The sequence below is a fragment of the Anolis sagrei genome, chromosome 6 (assembly GCF_037176765.1).
Source record: "Anolis sagrei isolate rAnoSag1 chromosome 6, rAnoSag1.mat, whole genome shotgun sequence".
NCBI classification, from domain to species: domain Eukaryota; kingdom Metazoa; phylum Chordata; class Lepidosauria; order Squamata; family Dactyloidae; genus Anolis; species Anolis sagrei.
The window spans coordinates 120574716-120590932 of record NC_090026.1 but is presented as its reverse complement, the minus strand read 5'-3'; the positions used below and the strand labels follow the sequence as shown (position 1 = coordinate 120590932).

At 41.8% G+C, this 16217-nt stretch overlaps 1 protein-coding gene across 6 annotated transcripts in view; it reads left to right on the top strand.

Annotated features, from left to right (window-relative positions):
• Window positions 1–16217, top strand: part of DPP6 (dipeptidyl peptidase like 6) — a 692619-nt gene that overhangs the window by 603482 nt on the left and 72920 nt on the right. For all 6 annotated transcript variants that reach the window (XM_060782596.2, XM_067470371.1, XM_060782595.2 and 3 more), the window contains exons 9-12: window positions 2417–2571; window positions 3835–3932; window positions 12204–12327; window positions 12924–12962. In XM_060782596.2, the coding sequence (XP_060638579.1) occupies window positions 2417–2571; window positions 3835–3932; window positions 12204–12327; window positions 12924–12962 (416 nt within the window). The remainder of the gene's footprint in view (window positions 1–2416; window positions 2572–3834; window positions 3933–12203; window positions 12328–12923; window positions 12963–16217) is intronic.

Sequence of the window (16217 nt, the reverse complement as noted above, 5' to 3'; positions counted from 1 at the left end):
ATCGAGAGCTCATTCCCATATATAAAGCTCCTTGGCTACTAGTCCAATTGAGTTTAATGGGATTGATTCCTAAGGAAATACATATAATAGGATTTCAGCGTGAAAATAGCCCCCCACCTATGGAATTCACTCCCAAATGAAATAAGATCGACTCCATCCTTCCTGGCCTTCAGAAAAAAATTAAAATCATAGAATCATAGAATCAAAGAGTTGGAAGAGACCTCATGGGCCATCCAGTCCAACCCCCTGCCAAGAAGCAGGAATATTGCATTCAAATCACCCCTGACAGATGGCCATCCAGCCTCTGTTTAAAAGCTTCCAAAGAAGGAGCCTCCGCCACACTCCGGGTCAGAGAGTTCCACTGCTGAACGGCTCTCACAGTCAGGAAGTTCTTCCTTATGTTCAGATGGAAACTCCTCTCTTGTAGTTTGAAGCCATTGTTCCTTGTCCTAATCTCCATGGAAGCAGTAAACAAGCTTGCTCCCTCCTCCCTGTGGCTTCCTCTCACATATTTATACATGGCTATCATATCTCTTCTCATCCTTCTCTTCTTCAGGGTAAACATGCCCAGCTCCTTAAGCCGCTCCTCATAGGGCTTGTTCTCCAGACCCTTGATCATTTTAGTCGCCCTCCTCTGGACACATTCCAGCTTGTCAATATCGTGGATTTGGGGTCAGGCCTTCAGGCAGCGGTCGTAATGGACACTGACTGGAATGGCATTACTGCAGATGACATTGTTACTTTGTTTTGCTGTTTTAATTAATGCTATATGTATTGGTTTTAATTATTGTTTTGTATTTGATTGTGTTATATAATTGCAATTGTGATGTAGCGGTCTTGCACCATTACTAATGTAAGCCGTCCTGAGTCTCCCTTCGGAGGTAGAGAAGAGACGGGGTACAAATGCCAGAAATAATAAATAAAATAAAGATACAAAAATGAACTAGGGAACAATCTAGAAATATATTCTATGTCCAGTTTTTGAAATATTTAAATTTGAAATATTTAAAATAAGAGGTTTGTAAGAGAGAGTAGATGGGCAACTCCAACTTCAAAGAAACAATCATCCTCTGCTAACCAAATATATGTTTGTAGTGGCATGTCTTTATCCTTGGCAGTTTAAAGACATGGTTCTTTAGTTTAACAGCTGAGTTACCTGTGTGCCATTACAGGAATGCTTATGAATATCACTTGTTCAAAGGGTTAACTTCTAACAAGGTCCTACTTTTCTTGGCTAGTGGTCTCCACATGTTCATTTGCCAAATGGATGTGACATCATTTTTACCTTTTCAATAATGTTATGGTGTTATGGTGTACTTGTTTCCAATAAGTTATGGAATTTCCAATAATAGATACCCAGCCAGACCACAGTTTTGGAAGCCAAGCCCAATGAAGAGTGACTTGCCCAAGATCATCCAGGGCAGGCCTGGGCAAACTTTAGCCCTCCAGGTGTTTTGGGCTTCCACTCCCACAATTACTATTAGCTGGTAGGCTGTTAGGAATTGTGGGAGTAGAAGTCCAAAACACCTGGACAGCCAAAGTTTGCTCCAACCTGATCCAGTTGGTTTCCATAACCAAAAAAGGGATTCAGACCCTGGTCTCCAGAGTCATAATCCAATCTCAACCCATTTCACTATGCTGGTTCATATGGGAGGATATGGTCCTTCAAATTGGTTTCTGTGTCACCCCACTGCTACCAGAAAGTATAGATTCAGGTGGTCAGTTGAAACATTCACACCTAGCTCCAGCAGACAAAAGTCCTTTGTCCCTCCCTGGTCATTCAACAGATGTATAAACCCTTTTCCCTAGTTCCAACAGACCTCACTACCTCTGAGGATGCTTGCCATAGATGCAGGCGAAACGTCAGGAGAAAATGCCTCTAGAACATGGCCATATAGCCCGGAAAAACCTACAACAACCCAGTGATTCCAGCCATGAAAGCCTTCGACAATATATAGATTCAGCTGTTTTTAAAAAATCTAAAAATATACTACTAGGGTCATATAAACAGGCCTTCAGGTACTGCAGTCCTCTGAGAGCTTACTCTGAAATAAATCGCCTTTACTGTGCTTAATGGGATATATTTCCAAATAAGCAATAAAGAATTGCAGCCTCATATCTATCTCTGCCAGCATTCCTTTTCATTGGAGTTTTGCAGTTGGTGAATTCTTCATTTGCCTCGCTTAATATTCTGCTTTGCAGAAGTATTCCTTTGTGTGGAAAAATATGAATCTAATCAAGGTTGGGTGATCCGTATTTTCATAACAATGGATTTTGCTTTGATATTCTTTGTTAGTTTCAGGCTCTTCTTTTGATGCACAGTACATAGACTGGGATTTTTCTACCTCTCTGCTCCATATCTTTGCTAATGATCATTTTGGATCTCATTGCCTTCTCTTCTCTTGTTGATCTACAGAGGAGATCCTGAAGACTCACATTGCCCATTGGTGGTCCCCTGATGGCACGAGGCTGGCGTACGCAACCATCAATGACTCCAGAGTTCCCACAATGGAAATCCCCATGTTCACTGGCAGCCTTTACCCTAAAGTAGAAACCTATCATTACCCAAAGGTAGGTTTGAGTCAAGAGTGCTTGAAAACATTCCCTTTTGAGAGAAAACTGATTGAGGGATGCCATGTAGCCCAACACTGTTGGTTCTATATGCTTAATGCTGTTCCAAACTTACTATGCTCAACATCAAAATCCTAATTAGTTTCTACCAAGTTATCTTAGATCAATGTTTCTCAACCTTCCTAATGCCATGACCCCTTAATACAGTTCTTCATGTTGTGGTGACCCCCAACCATAACATTACTTCATTGCTATTTCATTACTATAATTTTGCTACTGTTATGGATCGTAATGTAAATATCTCATATGCAGGATATATTTTCATTTACTGGACCAGATTTAACACAAGTACCCAAAACGCCCAAATTTGAATACTGGTGGGTTTGGGGGAGGGATTGATTTTGTCATTTGGGAGTTGCAGTTGCTGGGATGTATAGTTCACCTCCAATCAAAGGGCATTCTGAACTCCACCAACAATGGAATTGAACCGAACTTAATACACAGTACTCTCATGACCAATAGAAAATACTGGAAGGGTTTGGTGGGCATTGACCTTGGTTTTTGGAGTTGTAGTTCACCTACATCCAGAGAGCACTGTGGACTCAAACAACGATGGATCTGGAACAAACTTGGCATGAATTTCCCCAAACACTGGAGGAGTTTGGGGAGAAATAGACCTTGACATTTGGGAGTTGTAGTTACTGGGATTTATAGTTCACCTACAATCAAAGAGCATTCTGAACCCCACCAACAACAGAATTGGGTCAAACTTCCCATACAGAACCCTCATGCCTTGAAGTGACTCGCTGGCACGAGCCTCCCTGCTGCCTTGCATGCTCTCCCTCACCTGCACATGCACACCACCCTGCCATGTGCTGTGCATGCCTGCTCTCCCCTCCCCACTTGGAGTCTCAGAAACAGCCCTCCCCTTGGCTGAGAGGCTAGCCAATCACAGCAGATGAGGGCTTTTGGTGGGAGGATTCGCCATCTGTTTCCAAAAAGGAACAAGAAAGACGGGTGGAGAGATCTTCAGCCTTCTCTGCTAAAGGAGTTCTGATGGTCTTTGGCAACCCCTCTGAAACCCCCTTGTGACCTGCCCAGGTGTCCCGACCCCCAGGTTGAGAAACACTGTCTTAGATGGAAAGTAAATTAGATCTGAATTTAGCTATATATAGAGAAAAATAGATTGAAATCAACAAGATGTAGTTTTGTCCAGTCCTGGGCCATTCCATAAACAAATTATTATTTCCTTTTGTCTACCAGGTCGGAACAGAAAATCCAAGTATATCATTACATGTCATTGGATTGAATGGGCCTACTCATGATTTGGAAATGACTCCTCCTGATGATGCAAGAATGAGGTTTGTGTTGTGCTAATAAAATATGAGAATATGACATATCGCTACTATTTCTTTTGTTCTCTTCTACAGCTCCTCATTTTCCTGTTTCTTCCCTCTTATTTCCAACTTTTGGGTGCCGATCTACATTACCGGGAGAGTAATATTACACATCAAGAAGATTCCAGGTGCCCTCATATTCAATAGGTTGTCTCTGCAGTTTTCATGCCATCCTGTCCAATTTTTCTTACCAACAATCTGTTAAAGGAGAAAGACTTTACTTTCATTTACTAAGAGCTGTTCATCTGGAAGTACCTTTGAAGCAGGCTTAATTCTGAAGCACATTATTTAGCAAACTATTGGATTTCATGTCAGCATAACCTTATGAAAATGACGCTAATGTTCTTTAAAACCTCTGATCACTTCAGAGCTTTTGGATACCTTCCAGTGCAATCAGCGAGGTTGTGCTGTCACACACATCATCCAATGTACTGGTAAGGTTAATCATCTATGCTCTGCAGATGATATTCTAGGTCCCAAATTAAATTTAAAAGCTCCAAATTCACCTTGAAGTTTATTGAGATGAGTTAGGTATTTAAAAGGTGCAATGGCTGGCCATGGCCTAAAACTGTTTACGAAACCCAGAGTCAGATAAATAATAAATCAGGGATCAAATGTGTGACTGTGAGTGTGTCTGAATATGTAATAATGCTCAAACCACAATCCTCAGATGGATCTGCATAGATGTTAGCATTATTGTGGAAATAAGCAATGATTGTTTCTTACAAGGACTACCTTGTAACCTTGAGCAATTCTGGATTTGCAACCTCTGATCCTTTCCTACATCTCATGAATACTCTGTACTATTAACATTTGCTCTATCCAGACCATATTACTCAGAAAATCCTACACAGGCATAAAGTCTATGTTTCATCCCATCTACAGGGGGTTGATTGGTTCAGTTGGATATACCAATGCTGTGACTCATCCAATGAACAACAGATTCAATAGAATCATTGAGTTGGGAGAGATCTCGTGGGCCATCCAGTCCAACCCCTTTCTGCCAAGAAGCAGGAACATTGCATTAAAAGCACAGCCAACAGATAGCCATCCAGCCTCTGTTTAAAAACCTCCAAAGAAGGAAACTCCACCACACTCCAAGGCAGAGAGTTCCACTACTGAACAGCTCTTACCATTAGGAAGTTCTTCCTAATGTTCTGGTGGAATCTCCTTTCCTGTAGTTTGAAGCCATTGTTTCACGTCCTAATCTCCAGGGTAGCAGAAAGCAAGCTTGCTCCCTCTACCCTATGACTTCCCCTCACTTATTTATATATGGCCCTCATCATGCCTCCTCTCTTCTGCAGGCTAAACATGCCCAGCTCTTTAAGGCTCTCCTCATAGGGCTTGTCTCCAAGCCCTTGATCATTAGAGTCACCCTCCTCTGGACACATTCGAGCTTGTGAGCATCCCCCATCAATTGTGGTGCCCAGAATTGGACACAATGTGATTCCAGTTCTGACCAAGGCAGAATCGAGGGGCAGCATGACTTCCCTGGATCTAGTCACTAGACTCCTATTTATGCAACCCAAAATCCCATTAGCTTTTTTAGCCGCTGCATGACATTGTTAGCTCATGTTTAACTTGTTGTCCATGAGGACTCCAAGATCTTTTTCACACATACTGCTGCCGAGCCAGGTATTGTCCCCCGTTCTGTCTCTTTGCATTTCATTTTTTCTGCCTAAGTGGAGTATCTTACATTTGTCCTTGTTGAACTTCATTTTGTTAGTTGGGCTAGGTCTGCCCAAGACTGGAACTAACTAATAGGATTCAGGTCTTGCATACCATCCAGCATTTGGAATACATGCAAACACTCAAAGAAAGAAAAGGAAGTTGGAGCTCCTGGTACAGCCATACCAGCACATCTATCCCCCATCTTTTCACCAAATACAATAAAGCAATAATGAAAAATGTTTTTACCAGTAAACAATTTTCTAATGTTTGTACTGATTTCCCTCCAATTGCACTAGTCTACTGCTGAGATGAAACTTTTTCATTATTATTATTATTATTATTATTATTATGCAAAAAGTATACTGTTATTCTGGAATTCATAGTGCAACAAGTTATCCTCCTAGATAATGTACTGGGGTGATCTGTTGTCAACAAATGAGAAAGCAATGTTAAAGCGGATGTGTTCCCATCACAGATAGTGTGGCTCTGTCTTCAAATGCGGAGCATGAAGCTGCTGAATTGTTGCTAAACATTGCAAAGAACCTCAGAGTTAATATCTAACTTATTATTTTGCTGGGTAATCAGATTGCCCGTGTTTCCAAAGCTTCCCTCTTCTGTATGCATGAAGAAACCCTTTCCAGAAGGCAGGTTTTCTCCAGTGAGGTAGCGCGTTAATCCCAAGGAGAGCAACAGTTCCTTATGCATATTTTATGGCAAACAAATGAACTCATAAAAATTTTATGGACTGTACACACTCCGGAAAGCCATTGTATTATAATTTAAAGATAGCTTGACCTGTGCATTCAACTTGAATATGTAAATGCTGGGTGGTTTGCCGGTCTTGCAGAGGCTGAGTTTGTTCATTTTCTAGTCATTAGACCTCTTTCTCAACTTTTGAGGAGCAGGAGCTACTCACTGCATGTATCCAAGATTGAATTGGCAATACTAGGCAAAAATCCCACTGTCACAGGCATGGGCAGACTTCGGCCCTCCAGGTGTTTTGGACTTCAACTCTTACCATTCCTAACAGCCTCAGACCCTTTCCTTTTCCCACTCAGCCGCTTAGAAAGAGTCTGAGGCTGTTAGGAATGGTAGGAGTTGAAGTCCAAAACACCTAGAGGGCTGAAGTATGCCCATGCCTGCGCTATCAGGTAGTATGGGGACTAAAACTTGGGTCAAAGGAAACAACATCAGAAAAATGAATCCCAGGCTTGTTTATGTTTCCAGTTCATAATCATAGACTGGGGTCAGTAGATTTGTTCAGGGCAGCATGCTGTGACTTCCCTTCTGATGAAGGTGATGTTACATACCCAGACAACCTCTCTGAAGGAAATCTGGGGATCACCCATAAACTTAGAACTGGAGAGACTAAAGAGGGAGTGGACTGCTTTCCATCATTGTGTTAGGTAAAATTTGGGGAGCTTCCAAATACTCAATATGCCATTAAAGGGGAAAAAGGAGGAAGAGTGGGAGAAGGAGGACAACAAGGCACAAATATTTTGAAATACCTATTTTGAAATATATATAAATATTTTCACCTAAAGAAAGTTACTTAAAAAAAATTAATGTTCTATGTGTTGTTGAAGGCTTTCATGGCCTTAATCACTGAGTTTTTGTAAGTTTTCTGGGCTGTATGGTCATGGTCCAAAAGCATTCTCTCCTGGCGTTTCACCCACATCTGTGGCAGGCATCCTCAGAGGTTGTGAGGTCTGGTGGAAAACCATGATGAAGTTATCCACAACTACCATTGTTCATGGCTTCAAGTATATTCATGATTTTGAGTTGCTTTCCATGCTCGCATTAGAATGAGGCCAGGATAAGTTGCATGGGTGAACCAATTTCTTAGCCTTCCAGCCCTTCGAAATTGATGTCAATGAAACCCAGTCTAAAAGACACTAAAACAATCATAAATCCAATAATTAGTGCTGTTCACTTCTGAAAGACAGCAATGAAGCACAATTCAAAGCCTATAAAGCCCTAAACTATTCTGGCACAGCTTACCTGTCTGAATGTATCTCCTCCTATGAACCACCTCGGAGGTTAAGATCGTTTGGAGAGGCCCTGCTCTCGGCCCCTACTCTTTTGCAGGCGCAACTGATGGGAATGAGAGACAGGGCCTTCTCAGAGGTGGCCCCTTGACTGTGGAACTCCAGTGATATTAGAGCAGCTGCCTCCCTCCTGAAAACCTGGCTCTGGGATCAAGCCTTTGGAGATTAACTATAGTGCAATAATAGCTACAGAATATGTGGAATGATTTTTGGAACCATCCCAGATTACAGCTGTAGATGGCATGATTTCTAATTGTGAATGCAATGTTTTATGTTTTAATGTGCATGTAATTTTAATTTTAATTTTTAACTTAAATGTATTTTAATTGTATGTTGTCCAAAGGCATTTAATAGTTGCCTATATGTAAAGCCACCTTGAGTCCCCTTCGGGGTAGAGAAAGGCGGGATGTAAATAGAGTACCGTAAATAACTAACTAAATAAATAAAGCAGCAAGACAGAATTAGGACTACGGTGAAGGCATTTTAACACAAGGAAGAGAAAAAGCAGGTCTCTCCTTTTATTCGGTTCTTTGTGAAGCTGGAATCCTTGTGAACCTGGAATCCTTTCAAATCCATTCAAAGGTAGTTGCTAAAATATGAATCCTGACTAATTTCTTCCCGATTCAACATACAATAAGGACTTTCCATATATTCATACTTAAGCAGAAAAATGTTTGACAAAACAATCAACCCCAAAGGTCTGGGTCTACTTATTCATAGGTCAGTGCTAAAAACAAATGATAGCACAGCCCAACAAAAAGAAATTTCTTGCTGTTTAGGCCTGTTCCTGGACTTATTTGGGGTGCTAATTCAGAAAATTGTATTGGATAGACTACATCAGTTCAGGTTTCTTAGATATGGGTTATCCTAATTTCCTTTAGGTGAACAGATGGTGACTGGCATCTATAGCATATGTTCTGTAGCTCAAAAACTACAGCTGGTAGGTGCCATTTTTGGAACTAGCAGGTCAAACAGGATTTGAAGCATCAAAATATGTGTTGGCCGGTGTAGTGGCACCAGCTTGATGAGCTTATGCTTCCTGCCATTTTGGACGCTTGAGATGAAGAGGAGCAGTGGTCATTTTTAATAGGGATTTACTATATAAGCCATGTGAGGCTAGCAGCCATTTTAACAGGGACTTACAGCATTAGCTGTAAATGGTCCCTTATGTTGCTGCTTTGCAACACTCAACCCAAAAGACAGTGAGGAAGGGGCGGGGACTGCCTTTCTATCTCATGAATGCTATTTATTACCGAGGGCCACAGACATTTAAGCAACCGTGTTGACCAGGTTCAACATTATCCACCCACTCCACACATAGACATTCCTGCTTGTATTGTAAGGGATGACGGGTTTAGGTTGCGGGGTCCCTTTTCGAAGAAATCTACAGAGTCCAATTGGTTCTTGTAAGACACCATTTATTCAAGCTGATCAGCATGAGACGGACAGTCATCACTTCTGTATGAGCTTTCAAAGACTGCCGCCCCCTCCTCTGTTTCTGCCGACCTTTATACTCAAGTAATGGGTCATGGAAAGTCCTCTCTTTCCAGCCCCCTCCCTTGACCTTTTGATGGAAAGTACCTTCTTGTACCTGCAGACTCTGCGCTTAACCACAACCTTTGGCTTAACCACAACTCAACTTCCTATGTAAGCTTGAACTTTGTATGACCTCTACATGTCACATCTTGTTTCTTAAAAACATTTTCTTCCGTGTTGCTCTTTTTCTACAGAGAAAGGGTATATTTCTCTTTTGTTGTTAATTTCATTCAAAGCCCCTTGCTTAGCATTTGCAAATTTCACTCAAAGACCCTTTCAGTATATCTCTCAGTTTTAAATATGCCCCTGATTTTTATCCTCAGTATATCCACAAGTCATAGCAAAATTGCCAATTTTGGCCCCAAAAGTAGTCTTCAACTTTTGCATGTGTTCGACTTATGCATGAGTACAGTCAGTCCCCAAGTTACAAACAAGATCTACAACAAATCCTGATGTGTCCTTCTAGTTGTATTGTTCGCTAGTTGAGCAGCTGACTCAGCACTAATTTCTTGTGACTTGCATTGACCTGTACCTTGTTACACTGATCTACCCACCTTTTTCCCACTCGGTTATGTTCCATGTGGCAGATTTGAGGTTTTCGTTGTTACCTTGGGCCAGAGACTTGCTTTGCTTTTCCGCCTCCCCTTTCCCTGGGCTTCTCTCCCTGCTCGCTCCATCTTGTGTCCCTAGGGCTCACTTGTTAATGAGCTTGTGGACATGACTGTCAGCTGCCTGACACAGATTTTAAGCCATTTGGACCTGAACTGAATCATTCCAGAGCTTTGCACAATCCTGACATGCATTAAACATTCAACAGCAGCCGGAGCAATACACAGAGGCAGAAGTGATTCCTATACAGTTGACCTGTGTGTGACCTTGCCTCTTCACATTTCAAATCACTAGACAGTAGTGCAATGGACCTCACGGGGTCACAGGGATGAGACCTTTTCGCTTATTGAAGATGCTGATATCATCTACCACCTGCTTCTCCCACCCACTGATCCATGTATGGTGGGCCCTAGGTATCTGCTGGGGTTTGACTCTAGGATACTTTCACCATCACCAGAATCAAGTCCCATTATATACAAAGCATAGTAAAATGGTATTCTTTGTGTAAAATGGTGAACCATTCAAATGAGTGCTGTAAAGAGCCTGAGCCTCTGTGAAATGTCAGGACACAACAGGGTATGTCTACACATAGTGCAAAAAAGTGTGTGTGTGTGTGTGTGTGTGTGTGTGTGTGTATAGCAAGCATGGTTGGTTGAACTCATGGACAGTAAAGGTAAAGGTTTTCCCCTAACATTAAGTCCAGCCATGTCCAACTCTGGAGACTGGTGTTCATCTCCATTTCTAAGCTGAAGAGACGGCATTGTCCATAGACATCTCTAAGGTCATGTGGCTGGCATGACTACATGGAGCTTGGTTACCTTCCCACCTGAGCGGTACCTATTGATCTAGTCACATTTGCATGTTTTCAAACTTCTAGGTTGGCAGAAGCTGCAGCTAGCAGAGGGAGCTCACTCCACTCCCCGGATTCAAACCAGTGACCTTTCGGTCAGCAAGTTCATTGGCTCAGTGGTTTACCCCACTGCACCACCGGGGGCTCCAAACCCATGAATATGGAGGGACAATTGTTAGCACATATATCCATATATGCCTCCGGTAGTGCAGCTGGTGATCCTGCTGAGCTGCTGAACTTGCTGATCAAAAGACTGGTGGTTCAAATACAAGGAGTGGGATGAGCTCCCACTGTGAGCCCAGCACCTGCCAACCTAGCAGTTCAAAAACATGCAAATGTGAGTAGAACAATAGGTACTGCTCTGGCGGGAAGGTAATGGTGTGCCATGCAGTCATGCTGGCCACATGACCCTGGCGGTTCTATGGACAATGCCGGCTTTTTGGCTGAGATATGAAGATGAGCACCAACCCTCAGAGTCGGACATGACTAGGATTAATGTCAGGGGAAAACCTTTACCTTATATTTACCTTAATACTTTTAATATGTTTTAATCTTAGGTCTATATATTTTTAATGTCAATCTTACGTTTTTATCTATGTATTTAAATTCTCTTGTACCCAGCCTTGAGAAAAGACAGGTAAGAAATAAGGTGGTGGTGGTGATGACTAAAAAGTCCTTGTAAATGGTGTTGGGGGAACTGAGGCTAACAAGCAAAGCCAGATAAGGGAAATTGCATTATGAAGTTAGCTAATGGCCATGCTGACTGGCCAGACTACAGGAAACAGGGCTGAATGGGCAGGAGCCAATATGTCATCTGATCTTAAAAGGTCTAATGGGAATGACTTAATTGTCCTATCTCTTGCCCTGAAGACACTAGAATTGCATACAGTCATAGTGAATGAAGCAGCCTTCTCATGGCGGTTTCCAGGTGAAATAATGCTTCCTTCTACCTGTGCTACAAAATGAGATGCCATAAAGTTTGTTTACAGTGTGGCACAGCTGGATGGGAGTCAGCTGCATTAAAATCACTACTGACCAAGAGGTTATGAGTTCAAAGCCAGCCCGGGTCAAAGTGAGCTTCCGGCCATTTGTCTAGCTCGCTGTCGACCTTTGCAGCCCGAAAGACAGTTGCATCTGTCAAGTAGGAAATTTAGGTACCACTTATGCGGGAAGACTAATTTAACTAATTTACGACACCATAAAACTCTCCAGCAGTGTGCAAAAAGAATGAGGAAGTACTCCATCGGTGTCACAAGTGGATGGTGAAGCAACAGCTCCCCCGGTAGCCAGAATTCAAAAAGCATACCCCCATAATGCTGGAAAGTTAAATAGCCTCTGTTTCCCTGTCTATATATGTTGTGTGTCTATCTTTCAATGGTTGCTATGTATATGTGCATTGTGATCCACTCTGAGTCCTCTGTGGGGCGAGAAGGGCGGAATATAAATACTGTAAATAAATAAATAAATAAATTTAGTGCATGACAATATAGCACTCAAGAACAATTGTGGGTTTTTTTTCAGGGAGTACTACATAACCATGGTGAAGTGGGCAACCAGTACCAAAGTGGCAGTCAACTGGCTAAACAGGGCACAGAATTTTTCTATCCTAACTCTCTGTGATGCAACCACAGGAGTCTGCACAAAGGTATGTTTTTATATCTGTTGCACATAATAATTAAAAAGACCCAGAAACTAAACTTGTTAAGATACCTAAATATTTGAATAACAGTGGTTTTGGTGACAATCTCTATCACATTGTCTCTCTGCAACAAATCCTTAGCAATGGAAACCAATTGGATGACCTTGGACACCCCTGAAACATCATGTAATGTCCTGTGGTTTTACCCTTTTGATCCCATATATCTAACACATCACAAACCCAAGAGCTGATTGTGTGTGTGGACATGATGTTTCTTACCAGCCTGAGCCCCTCTTTTGCTCTAGTGATCCCAGTTTAAGAGAGAAAGAAAGGTGATCCTACAAGACTTAAGTTTGCCTATTCTCAAGCATAAGATAACAACCCCACTTTAAATGCAGCCAGTTGTTTAACCAGAAGCAGAAGCGGAGGGCAGGGTGATGAGCGGCATTCGCATTGCCTTCTCATAAAGCACGCTCAGATGATTTCCTCTGTGTTTGCTAATCCCAGGTTGAAATTGAGTCAAATGGCTTTCTGCCCTGATGAGCCAGGTATAATAGATGTACACCACAGTATAGTATTTTAATTATATTACTTCATTTCAGAAACATGAAGATGAGAGCGCAGCCTGGTTGCATCGACAGGTAATGCAGGCCTTTCCTTCTGAATCAGTTTTTCCTCTTCTGTCCTTAATAAAAGAGATTTGTTTCTGGCCAACATCTACAGTAAGAGAATAAAACCACTAAGGTACGTGTTCAAGAGAAAGAGATACACGTTTAAGAGAGATGATTAATGGTGATCTCAGGATCCGCCTTCCCAGTTCCTACGTATGAATGCAACTTTAGCCTGCATTGATAGAAGCATAGTTTCCAGGTAATAGTCCCAATTGAAAGGCACTGCAGACTACTTCAATCACAGAATTCAGCCATAGCAGAGCACTTGATGAACCAACGTGGACACAGCATATTATCCAAGAACATAGAAATGCTGGACCACTCTAACAGCCGCTCCGAGTCCCTTATTGGGAGATGAGGCAGGGTATAAATGAAGTTTTATTTTTATATTATTATTTATTATTATATTAGCAGTTCGAAAACATGCAAATGTGAGTAGAGCAATAGGTACCACTCCAGCGGGAAGGTAATGGCACTCCATGCAGTCATGCTGGCCACATGACCTTGGAGGTGTCTACTGACAATGCTGGTTCTTTAGTTTAGAAATGGAGATGAGCACCAACCCCCAGAGTCAGACATGACTGGACTTAATGTCAGGGGAAGCCTTTACCTTTACCTTATTAACAACCACCATGTCAGACTACACAGCCATTAAAATCCACAAGCATGTGGACAATTTCAACAGAAAGGAACTATGAACATGAACAATATCTGGCTACTGGTATTTAAAAAAAACCCTCTAAAATGATGACAGTAAATAAAGAACAACACTCAAAACAAGGAAATTCTAGACAGGAAACAATCAGGGCTAGCTAGTTACCTCCCAACAAAGGATTCCCTCAGGCAGGAAGCAGCCAGGCTTTGAACCTGCAAGGTTATTCAGTGCTAATCAAGGTGATCAATTGCAATGTTCACACTTGTCTCAAACAGACAATCGTTCTTTCTCCCACCCTGGATATTATTCCACATATATATAAACCCCACTTGCCTAGTTTCCAACAAACCTCACAACCTCTGAGGATGCCTGCTATAGGTGTGGGTGAAACATCAGGAGAAAATGTTTCTGGAACATGACCATACAGCAACCCAGTCCCACTATATTCTGGACTGGTCAGGCTTCATCCTGGAGTATTGCATTCAGCTCTGGGTAGCACATTGTATGGATATAGAAGAGTTGGAGCAGGTTCAGAGAAGGGCAACAAGGATGCTGATAGGTATGGAGGACAAAACCTAGGAAGGAACGTTGAAAGAGCAAAGACTGGTACCTATGCCAAAGAGAGGAAGGGACTGGTTTGTTTATGCTGCCCAAGAGGCCTAATGGTTTCAGGTTAGAAGAAAATAATTTGTATTGAATATTGGAAATAATGTCTTTTATGGTAGGAGCCATTTGTCCGTGAAACCAGTTGGCGAGTGTCCTTGTCTGGACATCTTCAAAAAGAAGCTGGACAGGTTCCTGCTAGGAATACTTCAGTTGGAGATCCTATACTGAGTAGGGCCTGGACTAAGTGACTCATTCCAACACTATGATTCTGTAACTGTGAGACTTTAGTATGGAAATAAATAGGAGCTGGAATGTATTATTTAAACCAGTTTTCCACTTTTCTCCCAATATAGGACTTGAGGCAGATCACAACATAGATAAATCACCCTAGTATATGTCAGAAATATTAAAAATTAACTAGGTATTTTTAATTACAAACTGTTAGTCAATCACTGAAAGGGTTAAATGGATGCAGTGACTCAGCAAAAGCCGCAGTTCTATATAAGCTGGTGTGACTTTAGCTTTGTAGTTGTCAGTCTGAGGTAAACCTCAGTGGGAGAAGGCTCTGTCTATGAGGTAGGCCTTAGTCTATGAGAATTCTGAGTGTGAGAAGCTTCAGTGAAAGAAGTCCCAGGTTAAAGGCCTTGTGTATAAAGGCTGCTGTGTGTAAAAAGCTCTTGTGTGAAGCTCCAGTATAAGTACATTGTGAGAGGAGGCTCTGTGAGAGTGAAGCTGTATATCTGCATGAGGAAGAAGCCCAGCATGGAAGCAAAGAAGGAAGTATAAAGGACTTTGGGTTGTTGTAGGTCTTTTCGGGCTATATGGCCATGTTCTAAAGGCATTTTCTCCTGACGTTTCACCTGCATCTATGGCAAGCATCCTCAGAAGTAGTGCCTGGAGCACTGCCAGGCAATCAAATGCTAATCAAGGTGATCAGTTGAAACATTCACACCTAGCTCCAACAGACAAGAGTCCTTTGTCCCACTCTGGTCATTCCACAGATACATAAACTCTTTTTCCTAGTTCCAACAGATCTCACTACCTCTGAGGATGCTTGCCATAGATGCAGGCAAAACATCAGGAGAAAATGCCTTTAGAACATGGCCATATAGCCCGAAAAGACCTACAACAACCCAGTGATTCCGGCCATGAAAGGACTTTATTTTTGTTATTGTAAATAGTGCAACTTTATATAACTTTACTACAAATATCTTTTATTTTACTACAAATATCTTCCACTTCCTACAATGGTTCAACATTCCCCATTGCTCTCTACTTCCTTTTTCTGATCCCCACGTTACTAGGACCCAGTGGAAGAATCCTATGCTATTAATCACTCCAAAATATAATGGCATTTGACACAGCTCCACAGATAAGTAAAAACTGCTTTCCTAAGAAGGACTACAGGAATTGCATTTGATAGCATGGCTATTCCAAGCTGTATCGTTTCATTAAGTGAATGATTAATAGGTTATCTCTTTTTCTTTTTTAATACTGTCTCAAATTATCAGGCTATGATAGTCATATCAATTACCAGGTTGTAGATCTCATAGATTTTCCCTATTTCCTTTCTTTTAAGGCCAGAAGGTAATTTTCAGGATTGTTTGAACTACATCATTTTTTTAAAGTAGAAAGTTGATAGCTGTTCCATCAAAATTTGGTCTTAGCACCACAGATTGCAATGGACGTAGTTCCCCATCTTTTTAGGTAGCAAAGCAATTTGACTATTACTCATGTTAGGCATCTCCTTAAATCAGGGATGGAGAACTTGAGGTCCTCTATGTATTATTGGATCTGGTGCCTATCAGGCCTAATGGCTGAGGATGAGGGTTGCCTTTGAAGACGGTTTGGAAACTTCCAATAGTCCAATGGGCAGCAGCCACATTACTCACCGGAGCGGCGTATAGGGAACATACAACTCTCCTATTGTATCAGCTCCACTGACTGCCAGTCTGCTACTGAGC